Below are 25,103 nucleotides of genomic sequence, written 5' to 3'. Positions count from 1 at the left end.
TAGAAGTTATTGCCAACACTGCCCAACACACACACACACAAAGAATTGTTCTGGTGCTTTAGAAGTTAGACCTGTTCTTGGATTTCTTTGGAGTGCTGATCCCAAAAATGGCATCAATTTGGCCATCAGTTCTAGCTTTGGAGATACGGCATACCCACTTTAGATGCTGATGTGCAGATGACCAGTTGAATCAGCATATAAGGTGTCTGTACTCCAAAACTAGAACTGATAGGGCAAAATTGATGCCATTTTTTGACTCTGAAATATATCTAAGTGTAATTCTAACTTTTAAGGCAACAAAACATGTGTTGGGCTGTGTAATCTTCCAGCCCAATCCTGTCCTTCCCGGTGCCCAGAGGAACAGTGGTGCCAAAATGGCAACTACTGCATCCCACAAGCACTGGGAAACCACTGGAGGTCTCCTCGGGGGAGGGGGACTTCCATGTCTTTCCCCTGAGGAAAGCCCCAGGCTCTGCAATGGGGCTTCTCACGTCTGCACCAGCTATTTTGCCAGTGCAGACTTGAAAACTTTGTGTCAGGCTTTTCAACTTGTCATGGAGGGATAGGATCTGGCGGAGCAGGTCTCTACAGGTCCTTCCCCCTCCTGGGCCGATTCCTTTCCTTTGTCCTGCCCTCCTTGCCCTAGAACGCCTCCCTCCGCCCCGAAAGCTCACACCACCATCCGGAGCTCTTACCCTGCTCTCAGCAGCATCCTTCTGGTGCTGGGCCCAGCGCTGACTACTGCTGGCCTGGCGTCAGCTCTTCTTCCTCTAAGGATGCTGTAAACATGCTTTATGGCACATTTGCGACATCCAGCACTGGCGCTAGAGCTCAGCACCTGCACTATGGCCCATTTGGATTGGGTCCTTAGCCTCCAATGTGCAGCCATAGGGGTGTTTTTTAAAATATGTTGAGGTCTGACATAGCAGTGGCAAGACCTAACAGGCCAGTGATCACTAGAAACTCATGCATTATCATCTGATGATATTGCATTATCTGCGTCATGCAATATTTTGTAGCAGATACACAGGTCCTATGGTAGACAAGTCATTGTGGAAAGTGTTACCTCAAGGCAGAAAGCGTATTCATGATAGTAACCTGTTAAACTCTGGAAGTTTTTTTCCTGTGTTAGGAGCATTAATAACAAAGCTCCCCAGTTGTTAAGATCCTACTCGGAGACCCAACAGTCTGCAGGGAGACATGTGAAGACCTCTGGTCTGGTCATCTCTGGTATGGTGTACAACTTTGGAATATTTTCCTCCGTGAGACTTGCCTGACATTGAGTCTGATATCCTTTTGCTGTCATTTGAAGAAATTCTTATTTGCCCAGACTTTCTAGTACAGTGATTCCCAAATTGTGGGTTGGGACCCACTGGTGGGTCTTGATCTGATTTTTGGTGAGTCACCAAAGGTGATGGAAATGTGAGTATCTAATTGCCTCAAGCCATTATTTGCTTAATGTCGTCACTTTCTGCTTAATGATTCACTTCCAGCCTTCAGCAGACCCTAACTTCAGCCCTCTGTATGAAATGACTTTGACATCCCTGCGATAAGAGTGTCATTTTAAAAAATGGGTCCTAGCACTAAAATGTTTGGGAACCAATGTTCTAGTGTGTTCCATTTTTTATGGCATCTTTATCTGGCTTGTAGTTTTTCCATTGCTCTAGTTTGCCATTTTTACTCTCTTTTGTGGTATTTTTAAATTTACTGTCTTATAACATTGTGTAAACCACTTTGAGAGGCCCAGTCTAAAAAGTAGTACATAAATGACTCAAATAATAAGCATTATTAATAATCTTCCTTTTAAAACAGTCATCTGTACTCTATAATTAAATCAAAGTACATTGCAAATAAATGTTGCAAGAATTTTGTCTCTTTTTTTATAGTTGGTGCAAATCATCATAAACACAACACATTTGGAACAAGCATGTAAATATCTTGAAGACTTTATAACAAATATTACAAATATTTCCCAAGAAACTGTTCACACTGCAAGACTTTATGGTCTTTCAACATTTAAGGTACGTGAGAGGTTTTCATTTTAAAATATTAAAGTCCTTGTCTAAGGAGCCCCATCGTTCCAGGTAACTTATGCATTGATCCTGTAGGGTTATGAATGAATCCATTAATCAAAGAAATATGGTATGAAATGCTATTTAGGTTTGACAGGGAAAGGTCTCAAAAACATGTAAGAGAAACTGATGCTTTGATTAAAAAGTGTAATGTATTTTTCAGTTTATTTAAATGAATATGCAGTGTATTACTTGCATTTCTAGCTATTTGTTTTGGTAAGAGACTTGAAGATAAGAATAGGCCCTCAGTTTGGCTGTACTTGTCGTAAGAGGCGACTAAACAGCAACCGGGTAGATGGGACTCGTCAGCCTGGGAAGGCAGCTCATCTGAGAGAAGGAAAACTCTGATCCCAAACCTCCACTGCCTTGTGGCTACATCCAGTTATGGAAAAGGCTTCAGGAGTCAACCTCGAGGCAAAATCCGGAGCCGGAGTCCCTGAGGCAGTTCATGGCTGAACACAGTCACGTTCTGGCAACTCCTACAACGCCGCTGGAACCAACCGTATTGGCCTCTGCCTTTCCATTGGACCATTTCAGCGACGTGGAGAGGGGGAATTTGCTGCATGGGTAACAGCCTATCCTCCATACCTACTTTACCCAGGCTTCGCGCACTGGAGAGGACACTCTGTTCCAGAACCACCATTCAGAGCGTGACACCATAGTCTTCCGAGACTGAAGGATGCCAACATGATCCTGTATTCTCTATTTAGCACTGGGAATTGTTTTAATTTAGAAACTCTTCTGAGGTTTGGGGTCACATAGAGAGGCTTTAAAATCAAAACTTCATTAGGCAGTGTAGCTAATATTGTTATGCTCACACAGCCTTAGACACATTATGCTGTAAGTTAGACCTATTTTTGAGTATAGTTGGGTTGCTGAATCCAAAAATGGCATTGGTTTTTCCAAATTGGCTCTACTTTGGGGGGTATGGCATAGCCATATACTGATTCAAGCAGCTTTCTTGTTAGGAAGCTGACACCATGGCTTCATCACTAGGAAACATTTTGAATTGGCATATAAACCAATTGGGCAAAACAAATGCCATTTTTGGATTCAGCACTCCAAAAATATCCTAAATTTGTTCAAACATCCTTGGCAACTAAAAAAAAAAGATGGGTTTTTTTTGTAGTCCTGTATAACTGGTGTAGCATTGAAGATGTAGTGGTGGCTCCTTTTTGGAGGAGGGAATTTCAGCAGGTGCAGCTTGTCATCTGTGATATGACAAATTGCACCTGTTGATATTCCCTCTTCTGCACAATTGTTAAAGGTCCAGGAGCCCTAAAGTTGAAAGGTTGACCACCCTGGTTTAAACAAATCATGAAAGATGGGTCTCTCCCACTGTTTTTAAGCATGATATCTAAATCTGGAGCCGGCATATTCTTGTGATGACCATCCCCTTGCTTCTCACTCCTACCCCTGTACCTAGCAATCTCAGTAAGGCCTTGTTTATGTGCTTCCAGTGAACATTGGGTGGTTACTCCTGCAGATATATTGCTGGATGAAATGGATCTTTTGTCTACATCAGCAGGTAGCCCACTGAGATAACCTTAATCTGAGCCTTCCCACTCCAAAATGGGAATAGTGACCTATGTTAGAGGATGGTCATGAGGAAGAATGGGACTTTAATGTTAGGACTGTGATACAGAAGGGTGAATGCACACCTTTTTGAGCATTGTCTTCCCAGTGGCTACTTCTAAAGCGGTTGCTCTCACACATTTAGCTCAAGGACCAATTTTATAAAATGAGAATCTGTCAGGACCCACTGATAGTGATGTCATTACCAGAAGTGACATCATCAAGCAGGAAAATTTTTAACAATCCAAGGCTGCAGTCCTACCCACACTTACCCAGGAGTGAGTCCCATTGACTGTCATTGTTAAAAAAATATACATAGTAGCTTGTTAAAAGTACAGGTCTGTAACATTTCCCCAAATGAAGTCACATACCATGGTAGCATCAAGTCTAATATATTAAAAATAAAATAATTGAAATGAATGGAAATCCACCTGAAATTGGCTTGCAACCCATCTAGTGAGTCCCGACCCACAGTTCGAGAAACACTGCTCTAAAGAATTTTGAAACTGAATTTTAAGCTCCCTTTGAGTTTTAGCACATCTGGCCTCCTAAAATGATTAAAGTCAGATGTTTTAAAGTCATTCTGAGGATCCATGGGGCAGCTAACAAGAGATAAATTCTCCACATAATTTGTGTGTGTGACTGGTTGATAAATGCTCCTCTATAATGTAGCCCATAACTACTAGTTAAAATTTTATATAACAACTATCTTCTCCCTGTTGACATGCTGAAGATGGATATAGAAAATTCCGCAATGTATCTAGAATTGGGAGGTAATGGAGACTCTTCTTCTTTGTGACTAATGTGTGTGAGTTGGACTTCTAGTTTACAGCTGCACTGATGTACTCAATATATACATTTTTTCATATGAAACAGTAGATTAAGTGAACCCAGGTACAAGATGAGTTGATTATTATGATGGTATACATGTCATCACTTTCAAAATTTGGGTTGAATTTAATCTCTGCATAATCTCATTAACATTAATCCATGATACATTGTGTTCCATCCTAGGTAATGATGGCATCATATTTGAGAGAAAGCAAAACTCATGTATATTTGTGCCCAGCACCCTCAAAGTTACACCTACACACTTCAAACCTGATTATACATGTTAGTGATTAGCTAAGAATGCTTTATTATCAAAAGCATAACATTTTAAAGTGAAACATGTATGAAAGAACATTAGCCTTAATTTTTAATGTTGCTGGACTGTAGCTTTTAAACCAGTAATCTGTTGCTGGGATTATTGTCCTGGCCTCATATGCCAGCTGGGCTAAGAGGCACTTCGTAAAGTGTTGCTTCTCTTATAATTAGGAGGGGGAAGAGCAACTGTCCCTAAGTGGTTGTTTGCTGGTGTTTCGTTTTACCTTTTAAGATTGTGAACCCTTCTGGGACAGAAAACAATTTCTTTATTTTTGTTGGGATGTAAATTGACATTTTGGTTTGGTTTGGTTTACATACCAACAAACCACTTTGAATATTTTATTTTATTTTTTTTGCTGAAAAGTGGTATATAACTATAGCAAGTCCTCACTTAAAGGTGTTGATTGGTTCTTGGAAACTGCAACTTTAAGCAAAACAACTTATAATGAAACAAGTTTTACTGAAGGCTAATTGATATCTGTAAACAAGAGTTATGTTCCTACAGCATATTTCAAACCACAAAACATCACCAAACTTCTAAACAAATATCCAAAACACTTCCAATATTAAACATTGAAATAAATGTCAGCGTTCTAGGCTGTAGAAAACCCACGCAGACATGGGAAGAATGTGTCTCCACATAGACAGTGGCCCTAACCCAGAATTGATTTTTTTCTCAACTTTAAAACAAAATGACTTATGAAATGACTTTAAGTGAAGACTTGTCATATTCTTATTATTATTAATAATCTCATTCTTTACATTGACAACCTTATGGATTCTCTCCCTTAGTTCTGCACTACTGTTTTAAAGCCATAGTGCATTTGGGGTCAACACTAGGGCTAAGATGCATTCTCTGATCCATTGTTTGCACAAAATCTTCCTTCTGGTATAAATATCTCTTAAGTTGTTTAGGTGGGAGAAGTGTTTCTATATACTTCCCTCCCTAGCACTTTAGAGGCATTAAAAAAAATTAATTAGTAAGCTTTTCTCAAGGGAAGGGGGCTATGCCCAAACATATTTTCTTTCTGGCTTTAAAAACAGTGTCTTCTTCATTTGCCAGAGAAATATTTGCACTGAAATTAAAGCGTCTTTTATATGTTTGTATATTTTACACAGAAGCAAAATTATGTTGTTCAGGGCAAAAATACAATGGCAGAAGTATCTAACAAACGACAGAAAAATAAGACTGGAATGTGAAGAATTGCTGGTAGCCTAATCCTATGTATATTTACCTAGTCCTTCGTGTTCAGTGAGACTTACTTCCAAGTATATGTGCACAGAATTACAGTGTTGTGCTCATATAAAGAGGCTGATGCCAGCAGAAAATATCTTTGTTTTTTAATAGACTAGCTGACCTTCTTCCCCAGCCGATATTGTCTCACACGCTGCTTTTGAAACGCCTCTCTGTTTCTAAAGCAGTTTGCTATGTTACCCTATGTTTTGCGTAAAGCAAATTTATTGCACCTTTGGGATCATGGAACTGTGTTTTACCTGGCTATTAGATTTCAAGAGGCAACAATCTTTAATTAAATATTTTAGATAAAGATATTTATGGAATAATTATATAAAACCTTGTATGGATTCATCATTCATACTTTTTTGTTTTTACAAATGTGAAATGTTTTGTAACATGTTTAAGAAGGAGGCTTTAGTCAATTCCATAACTGTCATACAAGAACATTGAATTCCAAGTAATTACCTTATTGTGAATACACCCAAACCTGACAGGATTTCACAGACTGACTAAAACAGGATTATTCTTACTGAGAGTAGTTCTATTTGCTGGGCTCATATTTTGTAACTAAATGTGAAGCTAAACCTATTGAATTCCAATTTTCATCTCTGGCATCAAAGTTAAAGAAAGGTATAGGAGGATGAAGAGGTGTTCCAAGTATTTAACATTGTGTTCCTCTATATTCTTTGTTTGTGTCACTTTGAATTTTAGAACTAGGAAAGATGGCAAAAGTTAGGAATGAGTAGGTATAAGAAGGTTGATTTCCTTGTATACGCGTCCTTCTATGAGTGCTGTAATGCGACCTTGACGCCCATAGCTAGATAATATAGATCATGCTGAAGGATGAAATGTTTGCAAAACATCCAACTAAAATGGCTGCTTACTTTTCTAAATGGTTTTGCTGTTTCCAGAAATGCATGTAAATTTAAGATGTCGTGGTTGGCATCACAGAAAATCTGGAATTTCATGAGCTGTGAAGCAGGCCCCTTGAGAGAATTCATTGTTCAGAATCTCTTGCATGGAATTTATAATGTTGAAATTTGTTGCTGAGGCTGCAATCCTATGCACATTTCCTTGAGCATAAGCCTCACTGAACACAGTAGGACATATTTCTGGGTAAGCATGTTTAGGTTTGTGTTGCCCAATTACAATATGCTCAGGATTTTTCTAAGGTCCTGGTCTGGCATTTGAGAACTAACAGCCCAATCTTAACCTGCCCTGGAGCAGGCAGGCCAACTGGCCTGTGCTGCAACCAGAGCAGGGTTAGACCGGATTGCAGCGCTACTCAGAGTATGGGGAATTAATTCCATTTACCCCATGTTGTGCAGCAGCCGCTACTATGAAGCTACTCGGATTTGCACCACCTGAATCGGTGTAAGGCCAGGCCGCTTGGGAGTGGTTAGGATTTGGTCTGAGTGCCAGATCCTGGTCCCGTCCCCTTCCTGGGTCTGGTCCACCCAAAGCCTGCCCTCCCCCAGCCCTGGAACACCAATGGAACGCCCTCCCCCAGCTCTTCCCAAACCATCATGCCGCCGGCTGGCTGCCAGCACAAACGTACCTTGGGCTGGCGCCATGAAGACTGGATTCGGCCTCAGAAGGCTGGTGCACCTCCGTACACCAGCCTGCTGACTCTCCTGGTGGTGCTGAAGTGCCTTATGGCACTTTTGCGATACCTGTAGGCCGACCCAAGAGACTTGTGAGAGCCTAAAGTGCCTTAGGATTGCTCTCTGAGTCATGAGACTTGCCAAAAATAGAAACTAGATGTTTCAGGCAAAACTATATCAGCACGATGCCTAGGATGGGGTACAACTCACACATGCACACCTGAATTCTTTGTAGCCATGTTTGCAGTGAAAGGATTAACTGCCTGTCCAGAGAAGAGCTGGATAACGTTGTCGGGTGGGGGGCAACTTTGTTTTGTGAGTTAGCTGTAATAAAGCATTGGGAGAGGGGGACATTTCATCAGGAGAAGGGTGCTTGTTTGTGCACAAATCCTAGAACTTACATGAAAACATGGACAATGAGGTCCCCTTCTATTCCTAAGTGGGCGGGAAAAGGCTAAAACTATGCTGTTATGTCTGAGTTACCTGTAGAAAGAACTAAAGACGGTAAACAATGTATTAATAGTTTTTCTAATTGATCTTGTTCTTTATTACAAAAATAAGCTCATCACTTTTATTTTGTATACTATAAAGGTTGTTCTCTAAATACATAAGATTGTAGTATAGTAGATCAGTGTTTCTCAAACTGTGGGTCGGGACCCACTAGATGGGTTATGAACCAATTTTAGGTGGGACCCCAGTCATTTCAATATTTTATTTTTAATATATTAGACTTGATGCTACCATGATATGTGACTGCATTTAGGGAAATGTTACAGACCTGTACTTTTAACAAGCTACTATGTATATTATTTTAACAATGATAGTCAATGGGATTTACTCCTGGGTAAGTGTGGGTAGGATTGCAGTTTAGGGTTGTTAAAAATTTTCCTGCTTGATGATGTCACTTCTGGTCATGACATCACTATCGGTGGGTCCTGATAGATTCTCATTCTAAAAAGTGGGTCCCGGTGCCAAATGTATGAGAAGCACTGCAGTAGAACAAAATAAATGTGTGAACAAACCATTCCTGTAGTTTAATGCATTTGGAGCAATGTTTTTTGCATTAAATTTTTTTACTTATATGTGCAGGCATCTTGACTCTAATAAGTAACATAATCATTTTCTATACATTGACTTAACTTTTTTCATTCTGAGTTTAAACAGTAGCATTAATGAGATCCTTCATATTGAACTATATGCACACATTATCTAATTATCTGTGGTCTCATGCTGTGACTGTCATTTGTGGTTTCTAAGCGCCTGGAAAAGAAATTCCAAAATTAACTGCTGACAAAGACCGCCAGGTTATAAGGGCATACCCTTTGAAGATTCTTTCTTCAGCCTGCACTCAATATTATTTAAACTTGTTATTTTTACCCCAAAGAATCACACCAATGCACATGCTTGACTTGTAATGGAAAATCCTTTTTTTATTAATCCTTGGGTACCTTTTTATGGAAATCTGAAAAAAAATTCTTCTGTCTCACCATCCTGCAGTTCAGGAGATGTACTTAATAGAGTATACTGGAGGCAAATTATCATCTTAGGAAATTTCTGAGAATTATTTTTTTTTTTTGCTATTCGATTTTTTAAAATTGTAATGTTCCCTAGCTTCTTAAAGTAAAATAGTTACAGACTATAGCCTTATTTGTTTGCCTTATGTTGTTAAATTATTGCAGAATCCCTCTTTAGTCCCTTGCTCATTGTTTCCTAGGATTATATCAATTAGATAAGGAAGTATTCTAACAATTCATCAGTAAACAGTGCTCTTATCAATAATCAACAGCAATAAAAATAAATATGCTTCCAAAACTGCAATGTGGCAGAAAAATTAATGCTAAATTAAAAGGAAATAATATTTTACATGTTTGTTTCATTTCACATGTTTTGTAATTTGTAAACTTAAAATATTCAATTGAGCTTCATTTCCGAATGTTTAGGGTATTATAGTACATTAACTTGCACTCCAAAAACAAGACCAAAGCTAAAAAGACCCAAAAGACAAAAAGCGGGTCCCTTGGCAACAATGATTTGCTTACCTTACTGGTGGTGGTAGTGTTGGTAACTTTTTTTTAAAAAACACTTTATAATTTGGATTAAAAATAGCTGTTAATTGTGTATGTTCTTTTGGCCCACAACTTATCTTTTATTGTAATGTGTTTCCAGAAATTAACTACAGAGTTGAAATGCTGTATATCACCTTTTTCCCAGGATGCAAGACATGCTGCTGAGGGGGAGATCTATACCAAACTTAACCAAAAGATCGATGAATTTATCCAGCTTGCTGACTATGATTGGACAATGACTGAACCAGATGGAAGAGCCAGTGGCTATTTAATGGATCTTATTAACTTCTTAAGAAGCACCTTTCAGGTTTTTACTCACTTACCTGTAAGTAATAAAAATACTGGTAGTTACAGAATGTTGGTAATTACTCTGTGCATGGAGTGTAAGGATACTTTGACATATGTGATAGGGTAGAAAAAAGCCCTTCTCTAGTGAGCTCTCCATGTCAGGATCAGTCATTACACTGATCTTTTTATCCATGGTGAAAAGAGCAAGAGCATGCTGGGCACTAGCATGCTCTGCTACCTTGTCCTTCCCATGTAAATTCTCATTCTCTTCCCTTGTCAGTGTTGGCAGTTGTATAGTGTTACATTTGTAGTCGCTTTAACCAGGATTAACTTTAACCAGCATTTATAAACCAGTTTTCCTGGCTTTATCAGTGGTTAGAAAATTTTAACTATGGTTTACATTTACCGTAGTTAGTGCCAGGGCCACCATAATGGTTATATCACAATCTAACAAAGACAGTGGGGAGGAGAAACAAATTTGTGCATGTGTTAGGGTTAAACTTGAGAGTCCGCGGCTCTTTCCCAGTTTCTTAACTGTGGTTAAACTGTTGCATTATATTGCGCTAGGCAATAGACAAAGCAGGTTACAGCAGCTCCTAGTCAAGTGCAGAGGTTCAAGGTTATGTGGCTACTTCAAGATCATATAGTTTCAGAGCAGGGGTGCACAAGCTGCACCTGCTAAAATTCTCTCACCTACACAATTGTGAAAGGTCCAGGATCCCTAAAGTTGAAAGTTTGCCCACCACTGTTTTAGAGTATAGTCAGTCTGTTGAAAGCACTCTTTCTCTCCTTTCGGTTGCATGAGTTAGCCATCTGGAAATGGCGACTTCATTGGCTTCAGTTCCCCAGTATTTTATGCTGCTTTGATAAGAGTCAGCCAGACCATACTGGACAGCACTTACTCCTGACACAGGAAAATCAAGTGGACTTGCTTTGTCTGTTTGAGGAGTGTGGTAAAATAAGGTTTGACATATGTGAAACATTTTATACACAAGGTAACTGATGTAATATATGGCAAGGCTTTTAAGAATCATTTAAAAAATGAACATTTGCTATTTAAAACTAGAAATGTTTTCTTGCTGTTCCAGGATGGTATGTTAGCATAACCTTTGAGAAGCATGGTGTGAAATTGCTACAACTCTTGTGAATCATTTGAAACTTCTCCCTCAAGCTCTTTCAGTTTTATTTTTAAAAACCATCTTGAATTCAGACTTGGTTAACTTTTTTTTTGAGATCAGGTCAGGTTTCTTTTGCTTCAAGTATATGGTATGTCTGTCTTATGTTCCGAGTATTGGTCTGGTGGGTTATTCATTAAGGAAGTGTTCAATTAATCATTTGGATGTGTGTTTCATTGAATACATTCCATAAGAGTGTTTCAAGACTAAAAATTAGGTCTAATCTCTGATCCACTCTCCTCTGGCACAACATTCTTTTCTGTGAAAGTACATATGCTAAATCTAGACACAAATGCATTGAGCTAAGAAACTCTTGAGGTTCATTACTACAAAGATTTATGACACACTATGGCACAAAACGTGTGTGTTGAATTTCCTCAGTGACTCTCATTTGGTCACATTTGCTGGTGTTAGACTTGATCCTATTTTAGGTCACCAAAGCCATACCTGCACCAAGAGTTTTATGCTAGGTGATACTTTCTTACTGGTGTGCTGATACATATTGAAACACAGCCAGTACGAGACATTGTTAGGACAAGGCATTTGTAAGGACTATAAACCATTAAAGCGCAAATCAGCTGATTTTCCCCCTCTTGGTGCAAACGACCTGACCAGTTTGAAGATGGTGTGTGCTTTCTCCAGTCTTGGTAAACCCTATATGCAGTAAGAGTGTGCTCCAGACTCCCTGTGATGGCTTAGGAGACTCTCTGGAATTTTGGTTCATATATCCCATTTGCTTCACCAGCTGTGTCCTTGCTTCTGTCCCTGAAACACTTATGGAATCCTCTTAGATCAAGTTGCCTGAGGACCACCATTCCCAGGCTCGAAGTGGCCCTGGATGGAACCTAATGATTTGCACTGCAGTGTGTACTTAATCAGCATGAGGCAGAATGCATGTAAGAATTCTGAGAAAACAAGTGTTGGCTGATTTTCCCAATGTATGATGTGACTGCAGCCTGTTTTGGACGATGTACAGAGTGTCCCAGTTGCCATCACCAAAGGTTTTCTATATAAGAAAAATATAGCCCCATGCCATGAGCCCTAATGTCTGAATAAATGGCTCCCTTGTCAATGGCTTATATGTTAGTGTGTGTATGCTCTCACTGACTGCAGGATTATTCTTAAGTATACACTCCATCCTAGTAGAGTAGAGGTAGGTGAGGGGGCAGGCAGTGTATTTTGGCTCTCCATTAGGGTTAACTTGTACCACCCCAAGGGTTAATTTAACTACCCGTAACTCCAAGGGCTAACTTATACCACCCCTGAAGTCTGCATAATATTTGGGGCTGGGAACAAAGTGTGGGATTATATACGATTTGGCATAAGGCTGCTCTGCCCATTTTATGTTCCCATCTTTTAGACTCTGCTAGCATAGTGGGGTCACTGGCATGGCAGTTCACCAGTGTATCTGCAAGTTAGACCAACCTATAGTATCTACATTAAGGTATACTGGATTATGGACTTTTACTGAATCCTAACACCCCCAGTACAGTAACAATGTCCTGGGAATGTAGGATTGCACCCTGAACTAAGTGGCTTGAAGTGCTTGGACAGCACTTTGCAAGTGGGAGTCTTTTTCCCATTTTCAACTATCCTCTCTATATGTTAAAAAAAAAGATAACACTTCACTTCAGGTGTGAAAGTATCTGAGAAAGTCACAGACTTAGAAGAAACAATACAGATAGAGTATGAGACTTATTTTTTACACTTAGTTGACTATTGGTGCAATTGTATGATGTCACCTAGACTTATTTTTTGTCTTGGCCACCTGGAATATGTATACATGTCATGTGTTAACTATAAAATACTTTTATTTTTATACTTTTATTAAAGCTGTGTTACGCGGGCACTTCTCCAGTGCGATCTCCATGTCCCTCTTGGTCCTCCAAATGGGTAGCTCCTCCCTCTCAGGATTGTCAGGCCAGAGTTTAAACTTCCTGAGGGGGAGGGACTGCCTGGACTTCCCCAGTCTGGCCTCAGCCTCTTGACCAAGCAGGTCAGAGTTGGGATCAGCTCTGCAGATTCCCCCCCCCCCCGGAGAAAGCGGGGAGGGGATTTTTACTTGTAAATACAAGTATCCTTATGACTGAAAGTTTCTACTCATGGCTGTTGGGTGTCCTCTGATTCATATATGTGTTTGTTCAACTTTGTTCCCCTAAAAGTTTGTTTTGTATTTTTATTTGTCTGTTTTGTCACTTGATTGTACAGCACAGTACTAATACAGGCATCTCCCCCCCCCCCCCGCTTGTATCTGAGCATCTGGTATTTACATTTCAGTTATCCACAGTTCTCTGTGGCGGCCCCCCCAGTGCACCCATTACCTTCCATTTTCTTTATTAACAAGCAGTCATGTTTATAGCTTTTACAGACACTACAAGAGAAAAATGATAAGCAGGCAGGCAGCCTGCATGCAAGGGGGACACAGTAAGAATGTTGACAGGAAGCAAAAACTGTCCTGCTTCCTGTTAACGTTTGCCCTTGTGTGCAGGCTACCTGTCTGCTTGTCACATTCCTCTTATAGCATCTCTAAAAGGAAGAAACAAAACAGCTTGTTAATGAAGAAAAAGGACTGTAATGGAGGTGGGGGGGTAGAGCATTACACTTATAGGGTTCCCTGGTTTCTGTATCCACGGGGGAGGGGGAGGCCTGAAACAGATCCCCATGGATACAGGGGATGCATGTATGTATAGATTTTTTTTAATGGGGCGAGAGAGAGAGAGAAAGCTGGCAATATTTTACATTCAAAACCAGCGTTTTTATTACTGTACTTCAGCAGTTCTCAAACTCGCAGGGAGTTTGAGGATTGCAGTAAATCCTTGCAGGGGAGCGGAGCAGGCAGCGACACAATCCTGAGGATCGTGTTGCTAAGGGGGGCGCAGGAACTGGCATGCACTTACCAGTCCCTGCTGCAGCCTCCCTGGGGTGCGGGGAGCCCTGCATGATCCTCCACAGGGCTCACCAACTTTCAGAAAGTGAAAGCGGAGCGATTGCGCTCCACTTCTGGTTTGCATTGCAAACCGGAGGTGGAGCACAATCATTCCGCTTTCACTTTCTAAGACACGGGGAGCCCTGCGGAGGGTTGCGCAGGGCTCCCCATACCTCCGGAAGGCTGCAGCAGGGACTGGTAGGTGCATGCCAGTCCCTGCATCCTCGTTAGTCACATGATCCTGGAGATTGCATCGCTGCCTTCCCCTGGCCCCGCCCCTTAAGGAGGCAGAGTCCAGGGCCTACAGGCTGGGACATTACCATGCCCCAGTTTGAGAAGCCCTGCTGTACTCTGTTGAAATTGAATAGGTGTGATATATAAAAATTCCTTCCTTTCTGTTTCTGAATAGTCACGAACTATTCCCTAAGCATATTTTATTTTAAAAAAGTACCTAAACAAAAGAAAGATAATGGCTATGATCCAGTCCTCCTGAATAGGAAGTGCTTCCATTTGTGCACAGAGTAAGAAATGCCTCTGGTGGTTGACACCTCCTGCCTTAGGGTACAGCTTCAAAGGGCACCAAACTTTGGAGAGTTTGGGGTTGCAGGGCTGTTGCTGGAAGGAGAGCCTAAACCCAAAAGTAATAGAGCTCATGTAGCAATTTGGGTCCTGCTTATAGAACTTGGAGCTGATCCATGCTATTGCATATGATCCAAACTATTTTCAGATATCTGCTGAGAAATACAGTTTGTGGAATACATTAATCAGCATTGTGTTTTGTATTTTGCAGTATTTCAGGATATCAGTTAATTTTTCAAAATGTAAATTTTACAACTGCAAATGAAATTCATTTGACTTGAGTCGCCTTATGCTATCAAGGCAGTTCAAATAATTTAAATCTCAAAATTTTTGCACCATTCATATCTTCTGGAAACTAAAGCATTTTGGCAAACTTTTATTTTTTCAAGAGGTTTCCCTTTTCCAACTACTATCAGAATGCAATTTGATGTTGACAGTACACTTTTAATTTTTTGTTTTGATTGCCTTACTGGTTTCCTTCTCAGAATAACAACAATGACCATGCAGCTATGTCGGTAAGTAGATGCAAGCTCAAGAAAAAGCATGCACATGGAAAACTTAAAACTATGAACTGCCTGCAGGCTTATTGCTTCGATACTGAGTGACTGATTTTAAAGTCCTCTATTTGGTTTGATCTGACTCACTACTAAGTTGTGTAGTTGCATGCAGAATCCAAGTTGAAGACTAACCTTGGTCTTTTTGGACATCAAGGCAGAAGGAACCTTTTAAATACTCATAGAAACATGATAGGTCATGCATTGCATCTGAAATGAGATCATTCAAAGGAGACCATAAGACCTCTTGGATGTGAGGTCAGGTGTCAAAATGCAACTATGGGATATGCATACGAAATAAGGTTAAAATGGCCAGATAGTGGCTGAGAATAAAGAGCTGGTGAAAGTTTCTTAGTCTCTTTCAAAAACATACTTTTTGAAGTTTGGCAAAAGTCTGCACCCAAATGTATTTCTTAGAAAAAGATGATTGATTGCTTTAAAAGATTCATGCCCCAATTATTTTCAGGTCATCAACTTATTTTAAAAAGTTTACTTTAGCTCAATACAAATATTTGCATTATAATGAATAATTATCACTTAAAAGTGATAATTATTCATTATAATGCAAATATAGATTTGCAAATATATAATGCAAATATAGATTTGCTTGTTATTGTACATTTTAAAATTGAGTTTGAAAACTTTAAGATTGATGCAGAATTGTGATCTACCTGCAGAATTGTGTTCTACCCATTTTCCCATATCAGAGATTTTTTTCCCACTTGATAAGTATTTTGTATAATATTGTACAAGAGAAAAAGGAAAGCCATATGCAACTATGGTCATATTGGGTTCTATATGTAATTCTATGCTAAAAATACAAATTTGAAAGAATTAAATCAATCATCCTCCACCACCCTTTTCTATCATGGCATCCATCATACTTAAAGCCATAACGAGCCAATGGTTAAGAGCAGTGCTTTTTTTGTAAAAAAAAAAATAGGTGCAGGAACTCACAACTTTTTATTTATTTATTTATTTATTTATAAACCATTTTTATACATGCGCGCGTGCACACACACACACACACACACACACACGTCCATCCCGTGTGAGCTCCCTGATAGCAAAAGCACTCCTGCCACAGCTGGAGTGAAACACCCCATTTTTTTTAGGTGGGGAGGTGCTCCATTGGGCTCTAGGAAACTCTCTCCATTGGGCTATAGGAAAGCCTATACAGTAGTTAAAGTGTTCAGAACAAATATATAAGGTCTTGAGCCCAGCTGGTGGCCATCAGTGCCTCAAGTGTTAGTTCCAAACACCTTGAGCCTAAGAGCTCTGGTGGCTCAGTGGCTAAACTGTAGATCTGTGAAGCCAGAGGCTTGGGGTTCAAATCCCACTGAAGAATTATATATATATATATATATAGGTTGGAAGGTGCTCCATGGCTGCAAAATATAAAGGTTGGTTGCTAGTTGCCAAAAGGGGGGCCAGTTGGGGCTGCAAAACTCCTCAAAGTTCAGTCCCAGGCAGGCTCTTTTTTGAACTTTTTTTTTTTTAAAGTCCCAGGTAGGACTTAACCCACAGCCTCCAGCAGGGGGCTCACTCCAGGAGCTTAACTGTGGGTTAAGTCCTAACTTGAACTTAACAAAAAAAAAGGTCAAAAAAGAGCCTGCCCGGGACTGAACTTTGAGGAGTTTTGCAGCCTCAACTGGCCCCCCTTTTGGCAACTAGCAACCAACCTTTATATTTTGCAGCCATGGAGCACCTTCCCACCTTAAAAAAAAAAAAAAAATTATTCTTCAGTGGGATTTGAACCCCAAGCCTCTGGCTTCACAGATCTACAGTTTAGCCACTGAGCCACCAGAGCTCTTAGGCTCAAGGTGTTTGGAACTGACACTTGAGGCACTGATGGCCACCAGCTGGGCTCAAGACCTTATATATTAGTTCTGAACACTTTGACAATAGGCTTTCCTATAGCCCAATGGAGAGAGTGCTGGGCTGTGGAGCACAAGGTTGGAGGTTCGAATCCCTCCCTAACCAGCAGTGCAGAGCGGGGTGGTGCAGGCAGGGGAAAAAAGGTGGGGGCAAGGAGGAGGGAAAAGAAGGGGGCGGGGTGGTGTAGGCAGGGGGGAAAAAAGGTGGGGGCAGAGAGGAGGGGGAAAAAAAGGTGCTGGTGCGTTCCATTACAAAAAAAGCCCTGGTTAAGAGACAAAGAAAAACACTTTAAGATGTTCTTGCAGAGTCACAAGGGATGTAAAGCTAATAAAAGAATGGATAATACAAAAGAAGTTTGTCAAAATGTGGTATGCAATAAGTCTGACTTTGTGGAGCAAAACATTGCAATGGCAGCCAGTACGTTTTTTCAACTGCTTCTTTATACCACTATTTTTGTTTTGCAAATTCACACATTACATACCTGCTCTATGAACAAAATAAAATTGTATTGTTTGAAACACTGAAGCAGTTATTTTAACACGCATTCCCCATCAAAGCATGTCACAGAAGCTAAAATTGATTGTTTTTCTTTAAAATTTAAAAATACGCATGTTTATATGTGGGCTATAGTATGAAACCCTGTATCTGGGGTAGCCACATATTTTATAGTACTGCCATTGTACCAATAAGTTGGTTGGAATAAATAAAATAAGACATGATTAGTGGTAAGAAATTGATGCCTGGAAATGGTTGCTTCCAATTTTTTTATTGATATTTCCATCCTAGCTTTTGAATTTTCAGTGTGCAGGAAAAAAAGGAATGTGTGTTATATGCTTCCTACTGAGAACAAGTGGAAGATTCATTCATTTTTCAGTATAACTGAAATTTATACTTTGAATACATATTCAGGTGCATCTATAAAACAGAAATACGCAGACACAAAGGAAAACACGCAAGCTTAATCCCATTCAGAGTCTAATCATATTAGTGGTAGTTTAAACTACACAACTGAGATGAGAAGAGATGGAGAATATTTGTGGTATTAACAGCAGTAAGATCCCACTTTTTTTTCTTAGCAGAAACAGACTTATTGACAATTGCACAATGAATTGACTCCTTCAGTGGACTGATACCATCATGTGGCAGCTTGGTGGTAAACTTACTTTAGAATACCTGTAACTATCTTCAAGGATCTACATACTGAATGCACTCTACCAAAAATGGTGCAGTTTAATCCCACTAACAAAGTATATAATTCCTTATGTAGTGTACTATATAATACACTATACACTATATAATTAGTATTTTAAATACTAATACTAGTGTATAGTATTTTTATATTCTATAGCAGTGGCCTCAAAAGTATGGCCCATGGCGCGCCTGCATAACTACCTCAGGCAAAACCTTACTATTCCACGCTGCAGAACCCATTCTTTATGCGCAGTCTTTGCAGAATCCCACCAGGCAGCTGCTTCACAGTACATCACCCCAGAAGGGTCTGTGCCCAAATTTCTATGGGAAAGCACCTGCCCAGCAAAACTCTCTGTAAAGATCAGGCGTGAAGAATGGAGACTGAAATTCGGAATGGTAAGGCTTTGCCACTGCTACACCGTGCCTGAGATTGTTGTGCAGGCACATTGGATCTGGCCTGTGGGCCAGAGTTTGGTGGCTCCTGTTCTATAGGCTTCACCAACCAAGTATATGATTTCAGTTCATTCACCATGGTGAATGGATAGACATCTGATTTCTCAAAAAGCAGCTTGCACTGATGCAAACCGCAGTACAAGGGCTAGGGGAATATTGTTAGTTTATCTGCTCTGTTGATGAGAACAAGAAATTAGTTTTTAGAGAGATTAGATTAGAATAAGAAAGAAGTTTTTATGCTGGACTTAAGAAATGGGTCTGCAACTTTTTTATTCATTTTTGCAACTTGAAGCTAAAACCAGTTTGATTTGTGAAGAACTAGTTGGTCCTATCTCAGAGCCGTAAACAGCTCTTGTGGGCCATTTGGTTGACTCTAAGGATTTGATTGTATGTGTTTGCTTTTAACTTAGAGTTCTTCAGAAATAAACCTCTCACAAAATATTGGTTGCTCTAATATTTTGTAGGGTGGAAGCAACAACTGAATTGCTGAAGGGCATGAAAGTGAACAACTGAGTTGCTGCTTTCATGTCCTATATAGTCCTATTCTTATGTGGTCTAGAACAGCTCTTAGATTTTTGATTATTCTGAAACATTGGGGATATATAATTTTCTCCTCAAATGCAATGCACAAAATGCAGTTGGCAAAAGGAAATTTTGGCAGGATGAAAGGCTCTGTAACTAATCCTTTGCAAGTTTATTTATATTCATAATACATATTCATAAACAATTCTTATTGAAATCAGATGGTTGTATGTAAGATCACAACCTGCGCCATAACTCTGAAAGTGTGCAAGCACATCTGACTGTGATGTGCTTGTATAAGACATTCTACTTTCTTTATTGCCTGGCAAACCAATTCTTCAATGCCTGACAGACTTAATTAACAACTTCTGTAAAATAGAAGACCTATAAGAAAACATTGGAAATATTTTCAGCATGCATTTTAATGAATCTGTTTTGTTTTGTCATCAAGCACACTTATAAGACTATTTCACAACTGTTGCATGTATTTTTATGAGAAGATGAAATTTAAGTCTTAATTCTTGGCATTTGTAAAAATACCTGAGTTAACCAACTCATACTAAAATATATGTGACTGAATTATCTTTTAGATTTAATGCATTGAAAATGGCTTCTACTAAATGCCATTAATATTGTTAAGCTTAATTATGAAGCTAGCCTTTTTTTAGATCCAACAGAAGTTGTGTTGTTCCCTGTTTTGCTTGGGGAACTGTGGATTGTGTTTTATTGTTCCTGTGATTGGCAGTAAAAGCCTTATTTCACAGCTTGCAGCGAGGAGCTATTGGCTAAAGGGTGGTGGCACTCTGCAAGCTATATTCAAAAAGTGTCAATCAAAAGCCCACGTAGATTACTTAGAGAAAGGGGTTTCTTACTGATTCTTCCAAATGTCGTCTCATGCTGTCCTTGATTGGCATAGCCTGGCAGGGAGGATGGATGAATCTGTCACCGGCTGGTTAATTGTGTTGCTGGTCTCAGTCTGACATCAGGTCTTTGACTCTTAAGTGGCTCAATACAAAACAAATTAGCAGATTGTAGTCATATTTCTCATTCTATATGCTTTGACTTTGTTGAATGCAGTCCATAAATCATATTGACTGACACCCTACTGAATGATGAAAGCTGCTTTTGAGACAGCTAGCATGGGTCTAGAAAGCAGCGCCGTGAAGGTGCCATGGAAGGATGCATATGGCTGACCCTTTGGGAATTTGCTAGAAGCCAAATGTCTCTTCACAGCAATTGTTCTTAAGAGAAAAGCTTTTGGATACTACAGAAAGGATTTAACATGTCAGCAGATTCTCTTTTACAGGCTCCTTTGAAATATAAGAAGTTTGTCTAAGGGTTTTCTCTTTTTACAAACTAGTATTTCAGCAAATGTTAGGGGTGGGTTAAATGTAGGTGCCTTTAACTTCTAGCAGATATTGTGCTTTTTTTAAACGGAAGCAGGTTTTTATTTCTTGAGTTCTGTGCTAGTCAAGTATAAATATGCTTAGTGGATGGAAGTAGGTTAACATGAGTAAAAATGTTAGAATCTGGGGGGGGGAGTACTCTGAATATTAAAATTAAAACATTTGCCCCTAGTTAAATTTACTTAATTGATGTAACATCCAACAATGATACAATGCTAATTATTATAGGTGACTCAACTGGACAATTTTTTCATTCACAACTGAAATGCTAATGTTTGTGAGTTCTTAAGCTTCCCTTTTAAAACGTGTTCAAAAGAAATGGAAAGCAATAGCATGGTGCCACAAACTGAACAATGAAATCTAGATGCAAGAGCTTGATTGATGAATGAGAACTAATAAATAATATTGGTTTAATATAATAAAATACAATTTTCTGTTTGTCAAGCTTGTACATTTTCAACTTGGAAGACCTATATTTTTGCAAAGTACTTAAAAAAAAAGTTTAGTAACTGACTAGTAAAAATAATTCTAGGTACCTATGACTTAAAGTTAAAGCTCAAATATTTACTTACTTTTTTTGTCTTGCTCAGAAATGAAATCTAGCAACTTCAAATAGCTGTAACGAGTTTCTTTTATCTCTTCTGCTTTTGCTTGACCATGACATGAGAGCAATAAGCCTGTAGTCCAAGTGCATAGTTGAAAGCAATTCTTTTAATTTTTTAGGGTGTCAGCATTTGTCTGTCATTTTTACAATAAAAAGCATTTAATTTATTTGTATGAAACCTAACTAAAAAAAAAGAAACCCATAGAAATCCCCTTTCATATCATGTATTGTAATCATTACCTTGTGCTTCAGTACCGTTTATATACCAGTTTTTAACAATTTAGGTTTGGTGTGAAATGGAATATTGTGTAGCAATATGATCCACTGTATATTTCATATAGGGTGCAATTGGATGTTATCGGCTTTAAAAAAATGCATTTGCCTGCTTACTATTGCATTACAGTAGGCAAAAAAGGGATGGGGATACATGGAGCTGATGTGATGGAACATTACATTAAACCAAAATGCAGTTGTTCTGTTAAATCAAAATGACATTTCCATTAAGTGTCTTGGATCTGCTGCATCATAATTAAATTAAGCTCATTGATTCCTCCCATCTCCCCCCTATGCTTTGTTTTCAATTCATTTTGATATTGTTCTGTTTGGGGAATAGTATTGCACACCTCCCAATGTAATTGCCACTGGGTTTGGGAGATGTTTTAAGCATGCTGACCATATTTTTATTTCTTATATTTGTTTGTTGACAGTTGGTGTGATCCTGTCAGTGTGTAGTTTCAAAAAAAGTTTCTGGATTTCTGACAAAGGACACCTATAGTAGAATAGATGTGTTGAAGTTGACTAAACTTCCAGATATATGAACAAGATGTTCTCTATAACATTTTATTTTTAAATCATTTGAGAAATGTTAGGGATAATTTTTCACAATGGTTTCTGTTTTATGCTTTTTGGTTTTAGCAATAGCTGAACATATGTAAGAACTGAGTGTGATACTTGCAAGAACTACTACTAAATTCAGTGTATTCATATGTCATGAATATCATAAACCATGTGAGCAAGTCAAGGACCAAAAGCCTAGACATGTCTACTCAGAAGTAAGTCCCATTGAATTCAGTGGCACTTACTCCCAGGTAAGCATGTATAGGATTGCAGTCACTATTGTCTGCTGTTAGGCATTGCTGTTTTCTGCTTCTGAATCTTAATGTTTTGTATATTACAGAATGTATGGTATGCAATTACTGGTGTCAATTATTTCTTTTTAAAAAAGCTTTAAAATGTATCTTATGCTTCTGAATTAGCTAAAGTTTTAAAAGCAGTGCATTATGTCTTCTAAAATATTGTAGCATCAGAAAGGAGGGACAGTCTGATATGCTAGACAAGTATAATCTGGCAACAATTGGCATGTGCTTATGTATTTCTTCAAATTAAATTTGAATTGATAACTTAGGTTGTGATCCGAATTTCCTTAATCAGAAATAGGTTTTTAAAATTAATGAGACTTGATTTCCCTAGAAATACATAGATTATGTTAGCAGGTTCCTAGTTAGGTCTGACTTGCTTTTGTTTAACCCCTGGCAATGGCAAGTATTGTGAATTATGCTGTAAACTCAATAGTGAAGGTGTATATCCATTTAAGACATTTATTTAGATTTTGAACAGCAGAGGGCTGCATATGACTCTAAAATCTTTTACAGAGTTCTCCCAAATATATGGTTAGTACACGGATACAAATGAAAGTGCCAGGTATTTAGGGGACCATTTGAATATTGAAACAGGAAATTTTTAGCATTCTAGAATGTTCAGATTAATGAAAATCCATACAGGTTGTGCGTTTTCTGTAGTCCTCGGCTATGTGATGCTCAGTGTGTGTAATACATTGATTTCAGTTGTGTTTTTTGCACCATGTTTGCAAATATTTTAAAATATATCACCTTGTTCATTTATGCTTTGTGAAAATATTTGTGCATTGGCCTAAGTATCCAAAGGAAGTTGCTGTTTTTATAAAAGAATTGACTTTTAAATAGATGGTAAAAAAGTTTTCCTTGTATTACTTTAACTTAGAAAATGTTGGTGAAATTGGCCTATTTTGATAAAGTGTACTTGCTTATTTTTATAATCTGTTACTTCTTTCAATAGGGAAAAGTGGCACAAACAGCTTGTATGTCAGCTTGCCAGCATCTGTCAACCTCCCTGATGCAAATGCTATTGGATAGTGACTTAAAACAAATAAGCATGGGAGCCATTCAGCAATTTAATTTGGACGTTATACAATGTGAATGTAAGTACGAGAAAGGTGACTGTGAAAGTAAAGAGAATCATTCTTCTTTATCAATCAATCAATCAATCAATCAATCAATCAATCAACAGTATTTATATACCGCTTTATTAGAGGTTGTGTTGATATTCAGCACCACTGAAATATTAGAATGACTGAATATGGAGAGCAGGTGGGAGAAGAAAATCTTTCCATGTGTCATTCAGCATTTCCTATAGTTGGATAACTTCTAGAAGTGTTGTTGTTTAATGTCTGGAGTAGAGGAAATGACTGAAAGATCTGTAAATATTCAATACTTGATCAATATTTATATCAGCAGTTTTTGGGTTGTGTACAGTTACCACAGTACTGCTAACATTTTGCACCCATTATTACATATTCCCTAGTAATTTAATTGCTGACATAGATAACACTAAGCATCAATCTGTAAATTAACACTCGAATGTTGAGCAACAGAAAGATAATGCGTTGTGTTTTTTTTATTTTTAACCTATTAACCAAGCTGCTTGAATCCCAGCACATAATTGAGTACGAAGAGTCAGATGAGATTAGGAGTCTACATTAAAGGATATCTAGGGTTTCTCTAGTTTTAATTTTGTTCTAGATTCCTTGATAGCCCACTACATAATGTCTTGCTCACCATGTTATAAGACTTGCCAAATGCGCTATTGCACTTACTCCATTCTATTTTGATAAGCAAGTTTTTTCCTTCCTTGACCATTTCTGGTCAAGCAGAGCAAATGAAGTGTCTGCCTAATTATTCATGTCTCCTGGAACATACGTTCAGAATAATTATACCAGTGGAAAAGTGGTTAAAAGGATTGGGGTAAGAGGACCTAAAGTAATCTAACTCTACCACTAGCTTATGATATATAGCTTTAAGTTTGACCAGACAAAATATTTTCTTAGAAGTAAATGTCATTGTTCCAGATGATTCTCTGAGCATGTGAAAGCAGAGGTTCACTTACACAACTATGCTTTTACAAAAGTGACTGATCCATTGCTAAGAGAGTAAAAGGGATTAGAAGTAGTTGATATTTTGAAAACAGATAAAATTCAAATCTTGTTGACCAAGTATTCAATTCAATTCAATTGACCAAGTATTCAATTCAATTGACCAAGAATTCAATTCAAACACATTCCGCCTTGCATAAGAGGAATGTCATACAGAAAAAGTCGAGAATGTGCTGAATATGCTTTGTCATAAACTCTGTATGGGTATATTCCATGAATTGCCATTCTGACTGTGAAATATGTCCTTGCTTATCACCCTCTTTTGGCTTTTATCTTTGATATTTTGGGTTAAATGGCTATAATTGTTATGTTTCCATTGTGCAAATCACTAAATGCCAGTATCTTCCTATTAGATGATTGTCTACTTGTTCGTCAGTCATTCAACAAATGTTTCCTGAAATTTTTATAAGGACTGCATGATGTCTTTGCTGCTCAGGGGCAGCTCTGGAACACATTTGATGGCATCGTCATCACTGAGCTTCAGAGCATTCTGACAGAAGCTTCATGGGACCCAGTTTCAGCTGCACAACTGCATAGCTTAGAGCAGGGGAGGGCAAACTTTCAACATCAGGGATCCTAG

At 38.6% G+C, this 25,103-nt stretch overlaps 1 protein-coding gene across 3 annotated transcripts in view; it reads left to right on the top strand.

Moving 5' to 3' along the window:
- EXOC6 (exocyst complex component 6) overlaps window positions 1-25,103 on the top strand; it is a 111,446-nt gene that overhangs the window by 55,012 nt on the left and 31,331 nt on the right. For 2 of the 3 annotated variants that reach the window (XM_066618937.1, XM_066618936.1), the window contains exons 17-19: window positions 1,887-2,021; window positions 9,846-10,025; window positions 23,371-23,512. In XM_066618937.1, coding sequence (XP_066475034.1) covers window positions 1,887-2,021; window positions 9,846-10,025; window positions 23,371-23,512 — 457 coding nt within the window. Of the gene's footprint in view, window positions 1-1,886; window positions 2,022-9,845; window positions 10,026-15,153; window positions 15,184-23,370; window positions 23,513-25,103 lie in introns of all 3 variants that reach the window. The other variant, XM_066618935.1, reaches the window with a different exon arrangement.

The sequence above is a fragment of the Tiliqua scincoides genome, chromosome 3, assembly GCF_035046505.1.
Source record: "Tiliqua scincoides isolate rTilSci1 chromosome 3, rTilSci1.hap2, whole genome shotgun sequence".
NCBI classification, from domain to species: Eukaryota; Metazoa; Chordata; class Lepidosauria; order Squamata; family Scincidae; genus Tiliqua; species Tiliqua scincoides.
This window is presented reverse-complemented; position numbering and strand designations above follow the sequence as displayed.